This window comes from Poecilia reticulata, chromosome 22 (assembly GCF_904066995.2).
Source record: "Poecilia reticulata chromosome 22, P_reticulata-male-v2, whole genome shotgun sequence".
NCBI lineage: Eukaryota > Metazoa > Chordata > Actinopteri > Cyprinodontiformes > Poeciliidae > Poecilia > Poecilia reticulata.
The window spans coordinates 7,754,886-7,765,886 of record NC_088851.1 but is presented as its reverse complement, the minus strand read 5'-3'; the positions used below and the strand labels follow the sequence as shown (position 1 = coordinate 7,765,886).

General features: G+C 41.0%; 1 protein-coding gene across 7 annotated transcripts in view; it reads left to right on the top strand.

The window, feature by feature from the left end:
* Window positions 1-11,001, top strand: part of stxbp5b (syntaxin binding protein 5b (tomosyn)) — a 39,021-nt gene continuing 28,020 nt past the window's right edge. For all 7 annotated transcript variants that reach the window (XM_081603269.1, XM_081603268.1, XM_081603265.1 and 4 more), the window contains exons 1-4: window positions 1-495; window positions 2,356-2,453; window positions 9,812-9,893; window positions 10,159-10,259. In XM_081603269.1, the coding sequence (XP_081459395.1) occupies window positions 343-495; window positions 2,356-2,453; window positions 9,812-9,893; window positions 10,159-10,259 (434 nt within the window). In that variant the 5' untranslated portion in view covers window positions 1-342. The remainder of the gene's footprint in view (window positions 496-2,355; window positions 2,454-9,811; window positions 9,894-10,158; window positions 10,260-11,001) is intronic.

The following is an 11,001-nucleotide window of genomic DNA, read 5'->3' as shown; positions in this document are numbered from 1 at the left end:
TTCACTGCGTTTCCGTAGCCAGCTCGCTACCCGCTGAGCGCTGGCTGGTGAGGCAGCTCGCCGAAGCGATTGATCCCCATCAAATAACGTTAAAGCTTGCCTCCTGAATGGCGGATTAACACGGCTATCGGAAGGGACACTCTAAATCAATGCTTGTGACTCGGGCGATTTTAGGGAGTGCGTTGGCAACACCCTCCGTAACATGCGAGATGTGCAGAGAAAGATATTAACTGTGCGTTATTTCGGCTAACTAGCTAGCAGCTACCCCCGTCTCAATCCAATTAATGGTAGCTCGCTCGGTCTGTTTTCTTCAAGCGTCGCGTCTGTAACGGGGGGGATAAAATGAAGAAGTTTAACATAAGGAAGGTGCTGGACGGCTTGACAGCGGCGTCTTCTTCTTCTTCCTCCTCCTCCGCAACTGCTCAGCCCGGTACTCCCAGGGAAAACGATGTTGTCCAGGAGACTCTCCAGTCGGAACATTTTCAGCTGTGCAAGGTATGTCTCCCGTTAGTGAGAGCTGGCGTTGACGGGACTGTAAGTGTCAGATGACGGCGGCGTGACCAAACGTGAACGTTGTTTTCATCTGTATCAGCACGGCTCAGTGGGTGGAAAACAAAGTGTACAAACAGCATCAAAATCGCCAGGTTGAGTGTGAGCTATGGTGACATTAATGGGGGAATCAATTTTATTCATTGACCGAGTTGTATCCAGCACACTTAACGTTAAATCACTTTCCCCCCTCTGTTTAATCATTGTAAATTAGCTCCCTAGTGTTCCACTGCACTACTTTAGGGTACAATGTTCACACTGGCTGCCTGTGGATTGCTATAAGAGCTCGCCTCATTGTTAAATCCCCTCACAGCGTAATAATTCAACAGTCTTTTGTGTTGTGATGAATGTGTTTTTTTTTTTCAGCTGCACTTGGTATAAACTGGTATCTTGTTTCCAAAGAAAGTAAAACTCCCACTGTAGTGAATGCATCTCTTATTTGTTAATCCCACGTTCATATGAATGTCTGCTGCATTTTAGCAATGAAGAAACAGCGGGGACCATTGTTTGCGTTTTCAGTGCATCACAAGGGGAATCTTCTTTAAGCCGACTCTATAAGACTTTCACGCACACATTTATGCTTCACATTGAACTCATTGTACTTTTTTCGACCAACACAGAATGTTCCACAGTTGTGAAAATGTTACTTTTTTCAACTTTACATCCTCCTTTTGCTGCAGTTACAGCTGCAAAAGTGGTTTCTTTTTTTCTACTGTTGGCAGAAATTAAAAACTGAAACGTTTGCCCATCCTTGTTTGAAAAATAACTTGAGTTTAAAGTTGACAGGAAATTTGAAAATATCCTTTGATAGTTATGCATTTTTGGAAGACTGGAAGATTAACACCTAAACATCAACTATAAAGTCTTAAAAAAAGGCAATCATTAAAAAAAAACAACTAATAAATTAACAACGCTAAGTCTGGTGGGGGCACAAGAAGAGCCTGGTGGCCCGCCAGGCTTATAATACACAGATTGAAACCCTGAGTTTATCTTGGCCATTTTTGGTTTTTAACAAGGTCTCTATGTTTAGGTTTGAACCTGCAACCCATTATCAAGTCTTCTGTGGCCTCTGACAGCGTTTCTCCCTAGACTGCTCTGTATTTAACTATCATATTTCACATCACACCCAGTAAATTCCACCGATTTGCATAAAATAACAGAAAGTTCAAGGGACGCTTTTTTTTTTTCTTTTTTTTTTTTTTATTGCAAGGCCCTGTAAACATTGGTATTGTTTCACAGAATGAAAGAAATAACTTTTTGCTTGGCGTTCAAGGTTTCCTCCATGCAGTTTGTAAAACCTACGGTTTAATGTTGGGAATAATTTGAGGGAAGCGGGCTGAGCGACGGGTGTGCCGGTCCATCAGCTCCTTCCGCAGCTGGGAGAAGAGCAGGTCAGTTCCCCAGGTTACGAGGCAGCGGCATCCCCTGTTGCGTAATCCCGCTGCAAGCTGCACAAACCACAGGCAGCCGAGCAAGGTCCTCAACCTGAAATAATTGCGTTATAGATGCCCTGTGATGATCGTACTTGAGCGGCTGGGCTGCTGCAAAAGTCCTGGAAATAAACCGCATTTCAGACAATACAGCCGTGCCGAAAACTGACCCCTGCGCAACCCGTTTTAGCTCCGCTGTTTAAATTTAGTGTAATTTGTTAGACAAATGGGACAAACGGTGCACATTGATGGATTATATATCTTTTGGGATCGTGATAATATATTTTTTCCCCTCCACAAGCCAGCTCTGGACTGTGTGGGAGATGATAGATTAGGCCGACTAGATGTCTGATATAAATTCTGCTTTCTCCTGCAGACTGTGCGTCATGGCTTTCCATATCAACCGTCCTCGATGGCTTTTGACCCCGTGCAGAAAATCCTGGCCGTCGGGACTCAGACCGGAGCTTTGAGGCTGTATCCTTTTTTTTTTCTTTTTTTTTGTTTCACGAGGGAAATTGAAAAGTGCTAAACAAGGAAAGCAACTACTAAACACTACAGTGGCGTCTCAAGTTCCTCACATGAGGAAGCTGTCCTTCGACATTCCATGGAATAAGGTGGGGAATGGAAAAAAAAAGATCACACTCATGCTTGGATCGCGTTGCTCCGCAGCTGGTAGCGGCTCCTGGAGCAGCCGGGCCTAATTAGCGGTAGCTCTGCAGTTGCATGAAGCCCCCCTCCTCCAACATATGTTATGGAGCCAACCTCAACGGCTGTGCTGCCCAGTCGGTGCCAGGATGCCACTTCATTTGCGCTGTAAACAGAGCTGTACGCTTTCTCGCACGACACACCAACACACGCAATCGTTTGTGCTTTCGGGTTGTTGTCAAGGAATTCTGTTTTGTTTTTTTTGTTTTTTAAAGTTGAGCAATCACTGATTTGCACTGACTTTCCACACCTACTGCTTGTCTTCTGGGTCGAGGCGTTAGCACGCTAACTTTGAGCTTCCCTTTGTGATGATGTCCTACTCAGGGAGGCCCTTCTGCTTAGCTTAGATTTTCATTAGACCTGACTCCGTCCTGGTCTTTATCCACTCATCAGATTAAGAGAGCGTTTTGTTTCCGCGTGGCAACACACATGCACAAACACACGCGCGTGGCTACTATGTTGCTCCTCTTGGTGCAAGGTGAAGCTGATGGGATTACTGTCACTCAGGCAATTGGTCCATTTATCAAAAAGACGTGCTTTATCGATCCGCCTCGTTGGCACTGGAGTTTGGAAACGCTCGCACGGCTCAGAAGACATGAGCCCGATGAGGTATCTACAAGCAATAAATGTCTGCTTTTACAAGACCTGTCTCCGCTACAGTGTTTTAATCAGCGGGTTACTGTAGACGGTTTCCTGCGCTTTACAGAGCTCGTTTGTGGTCAGCGGTGGCGTTGGATATATAGAGTTTTTCCATACATACTTCGTTTGTAGACAGCAGGCACAGACTGATTGTCATTATCGAGGTACGGTTTAAAGGCATAAAGCAGTTGTGGTTTTAAAACCGCAGATATTTTTAGAGATGTGCAGATCGGGCTCTTCCTGCCTACTACCCGCAGCATCTTTTATTTATTTCCTTTTGAATGTGTTGGATGCCTAAATGGAAGAAAAAGGTGTAATTGGTCCAAATCTGAAATGACCTCAGAGAGAACCAGGTGACTGTTTTGGCTGAGGGAAGTCTCTTCTATGCTCTTCTGTGCTTGACGTAGGGAAGCAAAAAGGCACCTTAGAAGGGAACTCCTCCGCAAACCTGCCCCCGAAAGCTGCTCCTTAAAGATGCTTAAGTTACCAACTCAGATAAAGTTCAGGTACTAGGTCAGTAATTATGTTGTTGTTTTCCAAACTTCAGGCAGGGCCCCATAGGTTTGTGCAGTCCAACAGGGTCCACTGACCCTGACAAGTTTTTTTGCGTGTGTGGTTTCTGGATCTGACGGTCTGACAGGACAACCCTGTCTGACCGTGACATTTGCCACTCTCTTTCTGAGTGTTGCACTCAGGCCGTTGCTTGACTAATTTACCTATCTAATAATAAGCAGAAAGGTAATGTTCTGCACAATATACGCACATTACGCCCCGTTTACATGACGGCGATTTCGGGGGGAAACGGAAGAGTTTTGTTGCGTTTGTATTGTACATTTACACGAAACCACCGAATGTTTTCTCTGACAACAGCACAGATTGAAAACGGGTTCCAGAGTGCGATGTTTCTGAAACGTACCAATGTCCGTTGTTGTGTAAACAGAGAAAACAGATCTTTTCTTCCAGAGAATCCCCAGCTCATGCATAGTATGACGCAAAACATAGCTGCTTCCTACAATCCACAGAAGAAGAAGAAACTACTCACAATGCTGGTGTTGCTATAATTCGTGTTTCCCCATCAGATACAGTTCCCTCAGCGTCTCTTCACCGCTCCGCACCGCCCACGTGGCAAAATATACGGCTGATTGTTCAGCGTTCTTATCTAGAGAACTATGGACCAGCCCCGGCTCCAGACGACTTTAACAGGGGGGCATCGACTTATTTTGGGGGGGGAATAAATCTCAGCGTTCATGTTGCGTTTGAAGGCGGCTCGGAAAAACAGGTTACGACTTGTTAACAACGGATTAAACTGTTTTAACTGCTGAAAAAGGTGACAGAGGACACGGATATGGGAAGTGTGGAAGCTCCTATTGTATCAAATTGACATAGGAATAACAAGGAGAGTTGGCCGTTCTAAGGTAAAAACAATAAACAGCTTTCAGTCCGGGGCTCGCTACAGACACCGTGAAAGCTCAAACAAGGTGTTTCAGCAAAGTTATCCCACTTTTTCCAACTGCATGCGCCCTAGTCAGACGCACACAATGCGTGTTTTCTCCCAATCTATGGGAGAAATGTACCTGATGGGGAAACGCGAATCCACGTGCCTTGAAATAGAACTTTTTTTTTTTAAACACATGCGCACTTAGTTTCAAAGAACCTAGAACCTTCTAGGCGCAGCGAGAGCATTACACGTTTTCGATGTGTACCGTTACTGTGTAAACAAAGATTGTAATTAGAACGTTTTTATGTAAATGATCCAACAAAAACGGAACAAAAATTCCGTTTTGGTTGGATCATTGTCGTGTAAATGCCCCCCTAGTGTGATTATTCTATTGTTCTGCTTAATTCTATGCGTCATCAAAATAATGGAAAAGGAATCCATTTATCTCAAAGATTCCCAGTTTTGTAATTGATTGTCATAATGTGAAATTCTCACCCAGGCCCATGGTCAGAAGGCAGTGCAGAAAAGCCTGTATTCTGCAAGTTTGTGTTGGGTCAGGTGACCGGTCACGCTGGAACTCAAGACTTTCAAGTCAGCTTTCGAAGCAGAAATATGTCACAGCGTCAGCCGACTTCTTTGATACTTTGTTCTCATTTGGATCCTACTTGCTTTTGAAGTGGCTGTGGAAAACAGTTTCTCCTCTTCCACATGTTGATTTGCACAATAAAGAAAACTTCCCACTCGGATGATAAATGATTTGACTTCCTGAGAAAAGCAGCTGATGGTAAAATCTGTGGTCTACCACTTTGGCTTACCTAATGGGGAAGTCTTTATGTTAAGGAGGGATGACTGAAGTGTGTGAACTCCACAGGGACAGTGAGGAGAGACAGTAGATTCTGTTTCAGTTTGACGGTGTTCATCGTTTCCAATTCATTTCTGCACTGTAGCTTTTTCATATCTGTTTGCATCCATGATTTAATTGTCATATGTACAACTTAGGGCTGTAGATAGTCATTTTTTATTGATATGTTGGTAAAAGTTTGATCTAAAGCTGCTGCCAGAAGATGACATCTTTTCATAATGGGCATAATTTTCATGTTTTGATGTTTAATAATTTATTTGAACTATTTTTCTGGAATTAAATATGCAACATACAGCAGCTCTGGTTTTGTTTTTGTTTTTAACAAGACTTATGTGCACATACAGTTTCAGATATATACATACATTGACTTTTACATAATTTATGAAGACATGATGAAATTTTCAGAATGCCTTTGTACTTCACAAGGCCAACGCCTATTAATTTGAAGCTAGTGGTTTCTCTATACCAGCATAATAAATACTGATTTCACCAGACTTTAGAACAATGTAGAAGTCCCAGGAAATGGATTGAATTTCGTCTAAATTTCAATGGAATAATCTATAAGCAGCACTACTATAAAATCATTCAGTTTATCATATCAACAGCTAGATGGTTGATACAGATACCAGACACATTAAAACTGGTTTTAGAGTGGATACCACTCCTACAGTTTTGAATTCTTTCAGTAAAATGGCAGAGAACTTTCCGGAGGGAGCAGAGTTTAGCGCAGACATCCGTCTTGTCTTGGTTTTAGCGAGCTAACGTCTCGGTTACTCTCAATTCACGGTCACCAGAGATTATGGCTAGCTTCTTCGAAAACTATAAGCTAAAGCAAGACACCTTTTACTGTTATCAAGGCAATGCTGTTGAGAAAGTAAAATATTTATGCTATAAATCTAGAGCAGTATGTGCGTCAACCAGAGTACAGGCTAGCTAGCCGACCCTTGCTAACTAGCCAGCTAATATTAGCTTTCAGTGTTGATTCATAAAGGGAATTCGTCAAAGGGAAGAATGGCATTAAGTATCTTTATATAACGCTTCTAACAAATACAACAGATGTTTATTTCATGTTTTGCTCTAGTCTTTTACCACCATGTACATCTGTTCATTCTTACTTCATTTTTTTGTTTTGTGTAATATCCCTTCCTGCAATATTAGCATCACAAAGTCTGTTGCAGAATATTCAGTATTTGGTGACTCTTGTTGCTTAATGCTGCACAAAATGTCACTTAAGATGTTTTGGTTAAGTAATTAAGAAACTGAAACTAAGTTATTTAATTGCCAAAAATGGCAGACGTAGACAGAACAACTTACTCAACAATAGTAATAATAATTAAAAAAGATCATATAGAAAGGAAAAATCTGAATACATTTTATTTTTTCTCTTATAGCTGGACAGCTTATCTGGATTCTGTTTACAAGAACCTAAAGAAAAAAGACATGTACTCTGCTTAGCTAAGCATCTGTTTACTTCCTGCAAGTCCTATCTTAATATCACAGTATGCACCAACTTTACCGCATGCTTTCCTGATATTGTGCAGCCCTGTCGGCGACAACGTTATTATATGTAGTGATATTATTTTAGCTACAGCATTGTAATCATTTTTTCTTTATGGATATATTGGAGTAGCATGTTGTATCATCAAATCAATGGCTTAGAGAAATTATTGGTGTAAGACTGTAGACTGTTTCAGATCCCGACATGATTAAACAGAATCTTGTAGATCAGTCCTTTGCTAAGTATGGAAATGATGCGAAACTCAATCAAGAGCTTTGGTGCTCAACATCCTTCAACACAAACAAAGATAGCAGATTTTAGAGTGGATGTGTTACTTCCACAGCATTCTCAGTAACTCAACAAACTGAGAAACTGACTTTGAAACTATGATTTCTATTTAGGGATTAAATCCTCCCAAGTCCTAAAATAAAATCAAATTAAAACCACTGGCAGTTGATGTACGTCTCGCAGCAGATGGAAGATGGACACTTTACTTATGCAGCGTGTTGGGGGTTTACTTTGTCTTTGCCATTTGAGAAAAGCAGAACATTTTTAACTGTGTCTTATTAATTCAGCAGTGCGCCGTGCACCGCTTAGTGAGAGGAATTTTTAGAATGTTTTGCTTTCCTCCCACCAAGATTTTATGTTTAAATGGGAAATTACAAGGTTAATAGCGAGACCAGTGGTTGTTTTCTTACACGCGCCTGTGTTTTTGAAAAAGTAAAAAGTAAAAACACACTCTGTAGTTTGTACTACTAACTGATAGTAGTAAAGTGTTGGAGGAAGTCTGAAAAGAGTGCTGCCTTTGCTCACCAGTGAGATAAAATCTAGTTTTGAGGTTTGTCTTAGTAATTTCCTGCTCGCCTAGAAAGTGGCTTTGCTCTGCAGCACTATTAACCTACATTAAAACAGAAACAGGTTAAACTAGTACAATACATGCTTTCAGCCCGCAAAAGGACAGCCGGCGCTAACCTGCGATGTCAGCCCTGTGGCCTGTGAAGCAACCCCTCGCCTTACCACAAACATCCTCATTATTTAAACTACGGTACTCCTCCGCTCTTATTTAAATTTGCCCAGAGGATATAAAACTCCTCCTCCACTCCGGAGCGAGTATGGCAGGATTCCCATTAATAATCCTGACGACAAACTGGGAGCTAAAACCAAATGGAGAGGTCAAGGGTCAGGACGAGATCCGCTGGCAGCCGCTCTGTACTGGCGCCAGCTTAAAAGTCTAAAAGTCTGTGTTTGCCTCTCTGCTTGTGCAGAAGGGATGCCTAACGCTGAGTAGCGTGTTCTGTAACCGTCTCCTGCCACCCCACCTTAGTTTGTTTAAGGAGCCAAGGGCTTGTTTGATTGCACCTCAGTCAGATCGGCTCACACGGTTTTAGCCGTCGCTGCTTAAGGTGCTACGATAAAAGTAAAAAACTGATTGTTTATGTAAACACATGTTGTTCCAGTAGAGCTATAAAAGAAAAAAAGTCATTAGCTAAATAAGTAATCAACACTTAGGATTCCTAGAAAGCTCTCTTTGTGCTTCACTCTGTGACATCATTTCCTGTATTTAACATCCAGCTCTTAAGTCAATTACAGAATTGCAACCACGCAACATTTTTAATGTTCGACTTTGTTTGAACTCGTCAAACTTTTAGATATGTTTTGTGTGTTCATTTGTTTCCTGGTGGAGACAGATGCTTACACACACCTTCTAATGTCCATCTATCATCTATATTTGCTTATTCTTGGATCACAGGATGTAGTTGATCGTGATTTAAGTGTTTTTTTTGTTATTTAATTCAAATATTCTGCGTAAGAGTCCACCATGAAATAACTAAACGTTTCACATTTTCCCAGACCCGGATATTTTATTTGCCATCTGGTAGATTAACCAATGACAGCCAGTTGTTGGTTGTAGTATCGATAACTTCATCCATTCACTTTGATTAGTAGCACAGACAGAAAAAGTAAAACATCTATCACATGTACTTCAATGAGTATTTGTATACTATTGATTAATTTAGAAAATTTCTGAAGATACATTAAGCATTTTTGTAGCCAATTCTGAATTACTTTGTTCAATAAAGTATCACTCCAAAACAATAACGTAGCAGAGAAACAATGAAATGGAAACATTTACTTATTATTACATATTCTAATATGCAATGAATTCAAATGTAAATAACTACACATACATCTGTGTATGTTTGCTTTCATGAATTAATTTTTTAAAATTACTTTTATTCATGAGTCATTTATTGGATTCCTTGGGTCTTCTTGAGCACAAATTCTGACCAAAAATGAATTTCTTGCAGATCACACCGACAAACAAAATGCTTTGTTTTCACAACCGTATCAGTCCAGAGCTTCTTGGTATGATTAGATCTAACACCATTTCCCCGTTCTGTTGTGAAAGCTTTCACAGACCAGTTTTGCCAAACACAGACTGAAACAGAAATTAAAACAGACGTGTAAAGCAAGTCCCTCTGAAGCTAAAGCTAGCTTCTCTCTCTCTCTCTGGTTTTCTTGGTACATTTGTGGTTTCCCTGGTTTATTGTACTTCACAGGCTCTTTTCAGGATAAGTCACATTTTAAACTGAGCCTTTTTACGTATTCTGGATCCGTTCCACTCCCATCCCTGCATCACCTTTGTTGGCAACTCTTCCTCATTTTTCTTTGACTGAGCCAACTTTTAGGTTCGGCCGTGCGGGTGTGGAGTGCTACTGTCAGCATGAGAGCGGTGCTGCTGTCATCCAGCTCCAGTTCCTCATCAATGAGGTGCGTTGTCATCGCCTCTACATTATACTCAATGCTCCTTTTTTTAACTTCTTCTCTCAGTCAATCCATCTCTTGTCTCTTTTTATCTCTTTTTCATTTTCTTTTTATAGTAGCCCCTGTTAGTGCTTTTAAACCCAGATTAAGCAGTTATGCTACTGGTACAACCCACATTTCTCCTGTTATATTTTGTAAACAAAACGGTGAGGGAAGCCAAGCCACGTGAGCTGAATGCTACACATCCGTCTGTTTGTCACTGTCTCCACAGGGGGCGCTGGTGAGTGCCTTAGCTGATGACAGCATCCATCTGTGGAACCTGAGGCAAAAAATTCCAGCTATCCTACATTCTCTCAAGTTTAACCGGGAGAGGTACAGAAACACGTTCCGCTCTGTAAACAAAACTTAGATGCTGCAGTCACAGCCGGCTATGTTCATAAAGCTTTGTGATGTGTTGGTAGTAATTTTATGCCTCATTTCAAGTTCCTTGTTTGAAAATTTCAACTTTTAACATGCAGTGAGTTTGACATTTTATGCTGCATGTTGAGTCTCACATCAGTCCCTCCAGAGAGTTGTGACATTGCGATCGCAATTACTAATAAGAATTACATCGTCATTTCAAAATTTAGCAATTTTTACCAGTCATTGCACCTTTTTCGCAAGATCTGACCAATCATCATGCTTTCTGTGTTTACTTCTTTTCTGGCCAATAACGGCAAGGCTGCTGAATTTTGACCAATCGACTTGGCCCCCTTCTAATTTAACTTCCTGTTTCACGACGTCGCTTGAAAGACGAATCTGCAAGATGAAGGATGTAAATCGTAACATCTGCCAATTCTAAAACATTTTTTTGCTTTTGTTTTTGCAAAAATCATTTTGAGATATTTTGTAGGATTTTGTTACACTGGGCGTACAGTTAATTTTCACTTAAATTACCAGTATGGACTTTTTTTTTTTTGACTCCTCAGGACATAATTTTATTTTTATTAAGGTACTTGTAAATGTTCACTTGAAGTACTGTATTTTCTGGACTCTTTTCTTATTTTTTCTTTTCATAATTTTTCTTTGGCTGGTGACTTGTTCACTAGAGCAACTTTTAGTCAGGAAAATACGG